The sequence below is a fragment of the Dipteris shenzhenensis genome, chromosome 19 (assembly GCF_047967505.1).
Source record: "Dipteris shenzhenensis isolate YYH24624 ecotype China chromosome 19, Dip_SZ_1.0, whole genome shotgun sequence".
Classification (NCBI taxonomy): domain Eukaryota; kingdom Viridiplantae; phylum Streptophyta; class Polypodiopsida; order Gleicheniales; family Dipteridaceae; genus Dipteris; species Dipteris shenzhenensis.
This window is the reverse complement of record NC_141614.1, coordinates 28,686,254-28,696,932: the sequence shown is the minus strand read 5'-3', so window position 1 is coordinate 28,696,932 and position 10,679 is coordinate 28,686,254. Positions and strand designations below refer to the sequence as shown.

The 10,679-nt window shown below is 45.8% G+C and overlaps 1 protein-coding gene across 1 annotated transcript; it reads left to right on the top strand.

Annotated features, from left to right (window-relative positions):
- Positions 1 to 1,751: 1,751 nt before the first annotated feature.
- LOC147890308 (putative glycosyltransferase At5g03795) lies at positions 1,752 to 9,195 on the top strand. Its single transcript, XM_087390114.1, has 3 exons — positions 1,752 to 2,549; positions 2,979 to 3,558; positions 8,308 to 9,195. Exons 1-3 carry the CDS (start codon positions 2,051 to 2,053, stop codon positions 8,789 to 8,791), a joined length of 1,563 nt encoding a protein of 520 aa, XP_087246240.1. The 5' UTR covers positions 1,752 to 2,050; the 3' UTR covers positions 8,792 to 9,195.
- Positions 9,196 to 10,679: the final 1,484 nt, after the last annotated feature.

Below are 10,679 nucleotides of genomic sequence, written 5' to 3'. Positions count from 1 at the left end.
GATAGGACAACTAGGGGCTTGGAAACTGCAATTATAAAATTCTTTAGAGAATATGGTATAGATGAGAGAAAAATGGTCAGCTTTGGGTCTGATGGTGCATCTGTAATGATTGGTTCTACAAATGGATTGGCTGCATTATTGAGGAGAAGGAGTCCTTTCATGACATCGATACATTGTGTGGCACACCGAACTCACTTATGTGTTTTTGACACTTTTAAACAAAATTCTGATGCACAGCATGTGGATTGTGTGTTGAATGAAGTTGCTGGAATTTTCAAGAACAGCTCTAAAAGGTAATCTAGATTGGCAGAGTTGGCTAATCATCTTGATTGTCCAAGCTTCAGGATGGAAAAGATACACAAGATGAGATGGTTGAGTAGATTTAAGGTAATTTCCAAGATTTGTGAAATGTATGAGTGGCTTTTGGTATGCTTACAAGAGGAGAATACAAGACTTTTTAAATTGGTTGCAAACTTTAAGTTCATGTACATGTTGCATTTTTTGGGTGAAGTGATGGATATCTTGCAAGCTTGTCATCTGCCTTTGAGAAGTATTATGTGGATGTTACAACTATTCCTAGTTTAGTGGCTTCCACCATCACTATGCTAGATATGGAATTTATGGGGCCTCAAGACATCAACATCAATATGCAAGGGCATGATGGTTATGGATTTCCTTCTATTCCTAAGTTTGGTGGCCAAGATTTCTCATTACGAAACCAAAAATATTTTTGGGGAACACTGGCACGAACAATTCACAGAGATGAGGAGGACGCGATTGATCGAGTCATCAATGAGGAGGATGCCATTGATGGACGCAGGATTTAATGGGTCAGCGCGGAGCATCAGTCCGGGGTACCCCAGGAGGAGGGAGAGCCCGCGCGGCGGCGAGGCAAGGACGGCGGGAGATGAAGAAAGAGGGAGAGAGAGAGAGAGGGAGAGAGAGCGACGCGCGCAAAATGCGATACGAGGGAGATTGGGAGGAAAGGCGAGAGAGAGAGAGAGAGAGAGAGAGAGAGAGAGCGAGCTTGGGATTTGGGAAGAAACGTTCGAAGCAGCTGCTGATGATGGATCATGGTGGAGAACTCCCAGAAGGCGAGGTACGCAGTGATCGCTGATCAATGAGCAGTCGAAGCCGAAGAGGCGTGGTTGCTTGGCAAAGCATTAATAAGCAATTAACAACACGGCTCTTGTTCAAGAATCAACGGTGACGGCAAAGCTGACGATCGTGCAGGAGGAGGATGGACGTGGTGGGAACTCGGAAGGTGCTGGGGAGCGAGAAGAGTCAAGGCCCGGGGGAGGGCGTGCCATGTCGCAAGGGAAGAAAAATGCAACGTACAAGCAGCAGAACAGAACTCCGAAGAAGACGAATCAACACTGAGCAACAGCAGCAGAATAGCAGATGCTTTTGCAGCCGTCTCGTTCTCCCGTTGCCGACAATCAGCAACGGGCTCAGGTGTCAGCACTGCGATAAAGAAATTCAAAGAATGAGCTTGCATTGATGATCACGCCCACCGCAGACGATGAATTTTGGAACTCGATCGTTGAAGACGAAGACCAATTCAATCGGATTTTGCTATCGGAGCTTGATCCACGACCTGCCGCCGCTGCTGGCTATGGCGACGACAATCACAGCTCTTCCTTCATCCCTGCCGGCCTCGTGTCGATCGTCTCCTCGGAACCGCCGGAGCAGCCGGACGACGCCAGCCTCGCGTCCGTCGCGATTGCCGTTCTTTAATCTCCTCCCTCGCCTCGGCATTCGAGCCTCCCGTAAACTCCAAACTTTCCGACATTTCCTCCCCCCCCCCCCCCCCATTCCTTTTCTTGCCTCCTGTCCCCGCTCTGACCTCAGCTAAGCGCTCTATCCCGCACCAATTTCACCAAAGAGAGAGCTTCTCCACCTTGCTCCATCGCGCGACTACAAATCAAAGCAGTGCTGTTGGAAACAGGAGAAGCACGGTTCAGTTCCGCAAAAGCTCAAGTTGCCAAATGCCTTCTCTTGTCTCGGCCGTCGTAGCATGGCCGTAGGCACTCTACTGCCTGGATGAAAAATGGACGCACAGAAATTCCGGAAGCGATCGTACTCTTCCAAGAGTAGGCTGTGCTCCAGCCGATTTCTGCTGCTGCTTTTCGTCGCTGCAATTGGGTTCGGTTCACTGCTTTGGAATTCTAGGGGCGTTGTTCCTCATATTATACTTCGCCCGATTGGTCGGCAGCTCGACTTCATCCCGGAAGACTCTACAGTGCTCAAGACTGGAAAAGTACGCATAAACGTCCCGCCAGATTGGAACCGGGTATATAGTGAGCACGTTCAAAAGTCAAGCGCGACGAATGGAGTTATTCGTAAATTGGATGACAATTCAGGCGCAAGAGATTACTCGAATGAACTCTTTCCTGAGAGGGATCAAAATTCAAGCGCAACAGATTACCGGAATCAAGATTCAAGCCCAACAGATGACGTGATTCGGGTCTTTCCCGAGCTGGATCAGAATTCAACCGCAACGCGTGATTTAAACCCCGTCGAAGACAAACTCTCTCTCAACCACACAGGTCCGACTCTACCCGCGACCGCTGCTTTGAGAAAGAATATGATCTGGCCATAGAACTAAAGCAAGAGAAGGCTCACGTAGATATCTGTTAGTACGAGTTTGGAAGGAAACGATGGTGTCATGAGATTTGAGCGAAGGATTGTTTGCGTCAGTTTATTAAGTTTTTGGCTATTGCATAATGCAATCTGCAAATTTTGCTGTATGCTTGCACTGCTGCATTTTTTATGAGTAGGTCACTTAAATCATCCTTCGACGTTAAGTCTGTCTTGCATTGTTACCTTTTTTTCACGGAGATGTAGAAGTAGTGTGTTGAGGACTACAGAATCAAGGACGGTCGAACATCTCTCTTTTTCATCTACGATTACTATTTCACTCTGTTTCAGTTGTTTCTGTGGAATCCAACGACCTATTCTGTTGATCGTCAATGCAGATGAAATAGTGAAAGCCGCTCTGTTCGGTGACCCGTATCTCAATCGATCAATTTTCAAGCAAGACTATGAGGAGATGATGCGCACATTCAAAATCTATGTTTATCCTCACAAGTACAATGATCCTTACAGCAATATATTTCGCCCTTTGGATAGTGAACCTAAAGGAAATTATGCAAGCGAGAGCTATTTTAAGAAGGCGCTTATGAGCAGCAATTTTACAACGAGGAACGCCTCGGAAGCTCATATGTTCTACCTTCCATTTTCAATCGCGAGGCTGAGGAACGATAAACGCGTTGGTGTGCGCGGCCTTCAGAATTTTGTCTCGTCTTATATCAACAACATTAGAAAGAACTGGCCCTATTGGAACAGGACAGCTGGGGCAGATCACTTTTTTGTATCATGCCATTCTATCACTAAAATGGTATCTGAAAATGTTGCATATCTTCGAGTAAATGCCATTCAGGTGGTTTGCTCCTCAAATAGTTTCGCGCAAGGCTATACTCCTCACAAAGATTTTTCAGTACCTCAAGTCTGGCCCAGAAAGGGTACACCTGTCGAGGCAAAGCTCATCAAGCAACGGTAAGACACTTGTTCATGCAAATGCTTTCCACAATTTTAGAAGGTGAAATTATTTGCGAAGTCTTTGGAAGGAAAAGAGACTGTACGATTATGTTACATATGTTAGAGTTACGCATACAGATAGTTTGAGACATTTCCTATATGTAGGAGTTGCCATCATGGAGGACCATAGAAAAGGAACGTGAATGTATAAACAAGACTGTTAAGCAGGCCTCTGTCCCTAATGTTGGTTTGTATTTTAAACTGATGGTTTTGGTTCATCCAAAAAGCACTTACAGAACGAACAATATGGGCTTGTGATGGAGCTCAGGAATGGGGGCTGAATGGGGCCTGGGCAGTACCTTTTAGAGGCCTGCTGCAGGTGAGCTAGACGGACCAGTAGGCCAGGTCAGAGCAGCTGGTTCGAGGGCCTCCCCACGTTACTGCCAAGGCCGAAATTCTTCTGATGATGGGATCGTCAAAGCTAGCGTTTCAAAAAGAGGTCCCCGTGAAGGCTTGCCAGATTCCAGAGTAGTAACTATGAGCCCTGACAGATTTTGCAGGCTGGTTCAACCAATCGCATCATAGTCCTGGGCCAATCAAATTGTTTGGGTCTGCAATGCTCTCTTTAGCAGACCCTCAAATGACGCAGCTGGGCTAGCTTTCAAGAGCTGGAAAACTGGACGCTGCAGCAGGGCAACCACGATGGGGCCTTCAAAATTCGCTGCCAGTGGTGCTGCAAGAGCCCTACTAGCATATGCTTGGGAAAGCCCTCTTAAAGGACCAGCAAAGGGGGTTGGGGCAGGCCATGGAGGTCGGCTAGATCTAAGGTTTGGTGAAAGCCAGCCCCTCATCTATATAAAAGGCTCTTGGCTCCGTTGTTCAGCATCCAATCCACTAGCCACTGTAAGCGTTTGTTTCAAGGGCAGGCAGCAAAGGAGAGTGGTGCAGCATAGGGCAGCAGGAGACCCTGTTTTGGTGTCCAGTGGAGCAGCCCACAGGCTGTCCACTATGGTTTGTAATTCAGTTCTTCTTTTGGATCGAGCAGTATTTATTCATACTATCAGTTGTTTAGATGGCTGTGCAATACTTTATGATTCTTAAGTTCTCGTGGACTCATTTTGTCCATCTTAAGGTATTATCTTCGGAAGAATCCCTCCACTGCATGGTGCAGGCTGTGGTATGAAGGTGCTGCCCCCGGTAGATGATACTCTATGGGGTTGCTCTGTGAGTTTTGACCTTGTTTTCCCCATGTTCACCTATAATGTGCTGGCTTGGCAGAAAAGGTAAGTCAATCAACCGTTCGGTGGAGGTACCAGAAGGTGTCGTCGAACCAGCCATGCTAGATTTCATGAAGAGGAACCCCAAAGAGGTCGTTGGAACAGAGGAAGATTGAATCTTCCTTCAAGGAAGATGGAATACAAGCATCCCAAGTTTTATGGGAAGAATTTGAATTGCTTGCAACTGTGGAGGACCTTCGTCTGGCCAGGCAGATATAAATCAGTAACGACTCGGAAGCTGGACAATAACTTGGGGAGAGATCCACACCTCCCAAGACATGTACAACCGTGTCATGGATATTTTGTGGGTTATCTGAAAAAGCTCTTCTCGATTATGAAAGGGTATAAGCTGTATGTAATGGGTCCTAGTGCTCATGAGGGTGTTGCTCAATATGATGCTACTGAAGCAGGGCGATGACATGAAGGAAATGTAAATGATAATATATACACTGAGGAGACTGTCAGTGAATACAATCGTCAGGCAGTCCAGGCACTCTGTGTATCGGAGGTCCAAAAGGGAAAAAGTAATAGGCCTGCAAAATTTGATGCATTGTAAGCTCAGATAGCTCAGCATGAGCAAGCGCACGAGGCCAAAAAATCTGCTTAGGCGTTGGTAAATGAGGGACTTAAAGAGAAGGTGGCTAAAGCCTCATCTCAAGGGTTGAAGTCGTTAAGGTAAAAAATGTTTCCCAGCCCAATGTTGGAGGTCAGCATCTCCTGATGTACCTTGGTTATTAGGTTAGGTCATGTAGCCTAAGGTTGGGGCAGATGGATCCAGCCATCTCAGGCAGATCTGCCCGTCTGGAGCCTCCACCAGGGTGGTGTGCATTGCCTGCTACCTGGGCTCAGTTCACAGCATGGATCGGGGTCTTGAGGGTTTGCTGGCAGGCCACTTTGGAGGAAGGTGTATCCAGGAGGGGTTGCAGACCAGATCGCAGGTTTTCAGGGCTGGCAAAGGGCCTGTTGCTATGGCAGCCCTTTGCTCCGCCTTTTGCAGGCCTGCATGGGGGCCCAGTTAGGCCACCCTCTGGGGCAGCAGACCCGCGGGTTACCAGGCCCTAGCAGGCTGTTTTACAGGCAGAGTGGCTGGTGCCACCTAGGCTCCTTGGTCAGTCCAGTTAAGGCCGGGAGTTGGCCTATATACGGCTAGTCGGCCCCCTAGAGGCAGGTGGGTCTGCCCACACGTACCAGCTGACTGGACGGGGAGAGGCTATCTATAAGCCCCCCCTCCCAGGTTTTGCCCAGCAGTGCGGAGGGCTTTGCTGTGAGATTCCTTGCAGTCTCTCTCATTCTTTTCAGTTCAGTTTGTGTGGTGTGCTTTGCTCTCTCTTGTCTCTCCAGTTTTCGTTGAACTTCTCACATGGTATCACAGCCTACATGGCTAGAGACGTGAGACATGGAGGGAGCCTGACGCCAGCAAACTGTGTTGTTTCCTGATTCGAAAGGAGGTGTTCTCGAGGGACGAGACAGTGAAGGGGTGAAGGTACCTAGGCCCCAAGCCTGTTCACTATCTTCTCTAGCCCTCTCCTCATCGATCCCCGTCTCTACCTTCTCTTCTCAGTTCGACTCTCTCTTCCCTTCGAGTCTCGACATGGCTACCCTGTCTGAGTTGACGATAGCAAGCCCGTATTACCCACCTTCCCCCTCAATTATGGTGTGTGGCGGGTCGTGATGGACTTCAGTTGTATGATTCAGCGGACTTCATATTGGTGGGCGTGATCCCCCTGCAAAAAATCTAGGGATCCTGCAGCAGGAGGCAGAGGCCACGGACCGAGTCAATGCGAGGGTAAGATCCTAGGAGAGGAGAAAGCACAAGAGACTGCAAGGGATCTCACCCAAAACCAGTGGGGAAAACCTCTGGGCACCAACTGGTCCAAACTGAATGCAAACAAGTGTGGGAGCGGGTGCTATATATAGGCAGCCACCCGCCCTCTAGCATGCTGGTCTGTGGGCTGACAAGGTGCTCCTCCGTCCTACCGCTCCCCCGTTCTAGGCAGAGGGCTGTACAAGGGGGACCCCCGTGGCTGCAGCCTTGTAGGGTGCTGCCACCCAGCCATAAACGGGGCTGACCCCCCTCCCAACAGGCTGACCAGCAAGACAACGCGGCCCATCATCAGGTTGGCCCACCTCAGCCTACAAAGGCCTCCAGAGGGGCAGCTAGCTACCCAGCTCCGGGGACAGCTAGCTACCCAGCTCCGGGGACAGCCACACAGACCCCCAACACTGGGCTGACATGTGGCAACCATCAACCTCGGGTGGGGCCTCCAGAGTGGGCATGTCTGCCCTCAGTCCTACCCTACGGGGGATGGACACACCCACTGCCAAAGGCCCTCACTCAGCCTACCCTAACCTCTCACGGGGTGGGCACACCCACAAGCAAGGCCCTCTCTCTACCATGTGACATCAGGAGATGTTGACCTCCTACATACTCCAATCACGCGAAGCACATGACGGTGACCAAAAGTATCCGAGAACATTTGGCGTTCTTGTACAACAAAACCTCTCCCATGAAAGGGTCTCTTTGGAAGTTCAGATGAGGTTGTTGGATTCCACGAAGCCTTCATCGATGCGGGAGCACATCAACAACTTACAGGAGCTTCAGCAAGAGATGCTCCAGGTGGGGAAGTGGATAATCTGAGGACATGGCCATAACATTGCTGTCCCACTTGTCTTCCCAGTACTCTGCATTTTTTTTGTCCTTGATAACTAGTGGAAGTATGGATACGTTGACCTGGGAGGAGTTGGTATCCCTGGTGCTGTCGGTTTGCCCGCCTCTCTGCGGGTTAGCATACTGTAGGGTAGGATTGGGGCATGTGTCTATGACAGATGGATCCAGCAGTGAAACCAGATGCAAAATATTTTGGTCCGATCTCATAGTGATTGAGGGGCCCAAACTTGACATGGGTTCTGAAAATAGACAGTAGCAGATCTAACCCTGACATGTTTGGCTCATCTGAGTTCTCGTATAAACCTTTTGTGTGGCCTATCGGGACATCAAAGCCGATGAGGCCTTCTTGCTCTCGCGTTCCTTGGGGTTGAAGCTATTCCAAAAACACTTTGGCTGTTGTACAGGACAGGAATACATTTGCTCTAGAGGAAGCTTGAAGACTTTCCAGAAGATCCTCCAAGACTGTGCATACACATGCTTGCCACTCTCACGGGGGACTAATAGGCAGCGCCATGTCTTCCCATGCAACCAATGGTATGACCAGGATCAGCAAGGATGCTAGGAAGAGAGTAAAATTTGCAAAGTCAGGAGGAAAGGGAAGTTGCCATTAAAGAAAGACTCATATTGCAAGTTTGTTTACAGTCTAGTCAGGGCTTGAGAGTTGTGGTCTTCTGCTATTATGAATGTATAAATATAAAATACTACACCTTACATGGCAGTTCTACTTTCTGTTATGAGGCATTTGTATGCTTCTAAAGTAGCTGCGCATTTAGTCTGTTCGTTCGTGACTAAACCAGACATTCCGTTGCTTGATTTGTACAGAAAAGTACTGGCCTTCTTCGCAGGAGCAGCCAACTCACCGGTACGGGCAGCAGCTGTCAAGGCATGGTCACATGATCAAGATATACGGGTGCACTCTAAGCGGCTAACCACTCCTTACTCCCAAGCTTTACTCACGAGCAAGTTTTGTCTTCATATTAAGGGTTTCGAAGTGAATACTGCAAGAATAGCAGATGCCATGCACTTCGGCTGTGTTCCTGTCATTATAGCTAACCACTATGACCTTCCGTTCAGTGATGTCTTGAACTGGGATAATTTTGCCATGATAGTAACAACTCTAGACATTCCACTTCTTAAAAAAGTTTTGCAAGGGGTTACAGCAGAGCAGTATGAAAAATTACACAAAAATGTCATGGAAGTTCGCAAACATTTTCAGTGGAACACCCCATCTCGTGAGTATGATACTTTCCACATGGTAATGTATGAATTGTGGTCAAGAAGGCATGTTTTGAGACCTATGTTCTAGCACTAAAAGAATGATTTGTAAACCCTTTCATGTGGCAAAAAGCCATGCAATTGTATGTTATTTGGACTTGATACTCAGTAGTCTTCCTTCGATGATTAGTGCAAAGACATCTCGAAAGGTGTAATGAGCCAAAACAATGGAGACATGAGGTGTAACATGAACCCATTCTCCAAGTCAAAATGTGTAGTTGTCGTGAATCAAGTAGAAAGAAAATGAAAGAAGAGTGAAATATTTGTCCATGTGACGAATGAGGGTAACCCATGTTTTATGGCCCCACAGTTCCTGAAGAGAAATGACCTCGTCTATACTGAAAGAACTTGGAAAGGGGGCTCCATGTTGACAAACTATTAAGAACAAGCCCATATCCCACCCTTCCCTGCAATGATTGTTGTTGACCATTTGTTTTGCAATTATTCACTTACATTTATTGCAACTCCTTAGAAATTTTAGTTAAAGGACCATGCATTTTCTCAATACCAGAATTTGATGCAAAATGATGCAAGGCATATGTTTCTCATAGTTTACCTTTGGCATATTTGTTTTTTAGAATCTCACATGTTAATTCTTTATTAAGTATTTTGTAGTTAGTAACTGTTTTCTTTTCTTTTGTGTTGGTATTGATGATCGAAATTCTCTTATTAATCTATGTAGTGGTGATGATAGGTCATAAGTTTTGATAAGTTGTAATCAAAATTCTCATGTTAATCTATGTAGTGGTGATGTTGTACACTTGCTTATTGTACACAAGAAAATTTACTCAATCTTTGTGTTTTTTCTTGGTAGTTGTGTTTGATTACATGTAAAGCTTTGTGTGATTGATTTGTGTTATGTATGAAGTACCATATATTGTTGTAGGTTGCAACATAGGCTTCCATAATGAATTAAACATATACATTTGATTGCCAAGAAAGGCTTAACTTCTTATTGAATGCATTATTGTAGATATCTCTAGGTGCTCTTTTCAAAAATAAAGGTTCTTTAGATATTTGAAAGTCACAAGCATCCATCTCTGTGGAATTCATCCAATTGTGGATATCCATAATTGTGTAGGATATTAATTCATTGATTTTTTATGGATAGACTCGTATATCCTTTGGTAAGATCCCTCTTCCTAAGGTGTTGTGACTTGTTTTTCTATACATTGATGTGATTATGCATTTTTGTTTCTCTTATATGTTTATCTAAAAGTCTTTGTTGAAAGCAATACTATTGTCCACAACAATGCTATGCCTTTTTGTTGTGGTAAATGGTAGCATCTTGTATCCATGGAATACCATGCTCATGTTGGATACCTTGAACTTAGTATTCAATCACGAAAATATAATAAACAATATTGATGAGGAATAAAACCGAGCATGAACATATGGTATCATTTTGGCATAACACATGTGCATTTTTTTCCATTTGAGAATATAGTTAGATATTATCCTTTTGTTTAGTACACATCTTGCAAAAGCAAAGAATAAGGTTAAGGTTCAAAGTATAGCTCTTTACTGTGCTCTTGTTGAATTCGATGGGTTTGCATAAAATACAAACAAAAAATTTCCTACAACCCTTGCTTTCAATATTATAATGATTGATTAACACCATATTAGAGAATTTGGGAAAATCCTGATAATTTGGAAACTTTTGAGGGGTTGTAATTATGTAACATTCAATGTTTTTCATTGATTTTTCCCATAGATTTGGGAGTCCATCCAAATCTTGCAAATGTGCATGGTTTGCATCAACATAAGTAAAATGTATGTTGAGGTTTCGACCAATGCATGGTATTTTTTGAGGGGTTACAATTACAATGCATTGAGTGCACTCCATTGACTTTCTCCCTGGATTTGGCCGTGTATATGAAACTCACAATTTAGAGTGTGCTTGTTCTGCATTAGCCGAG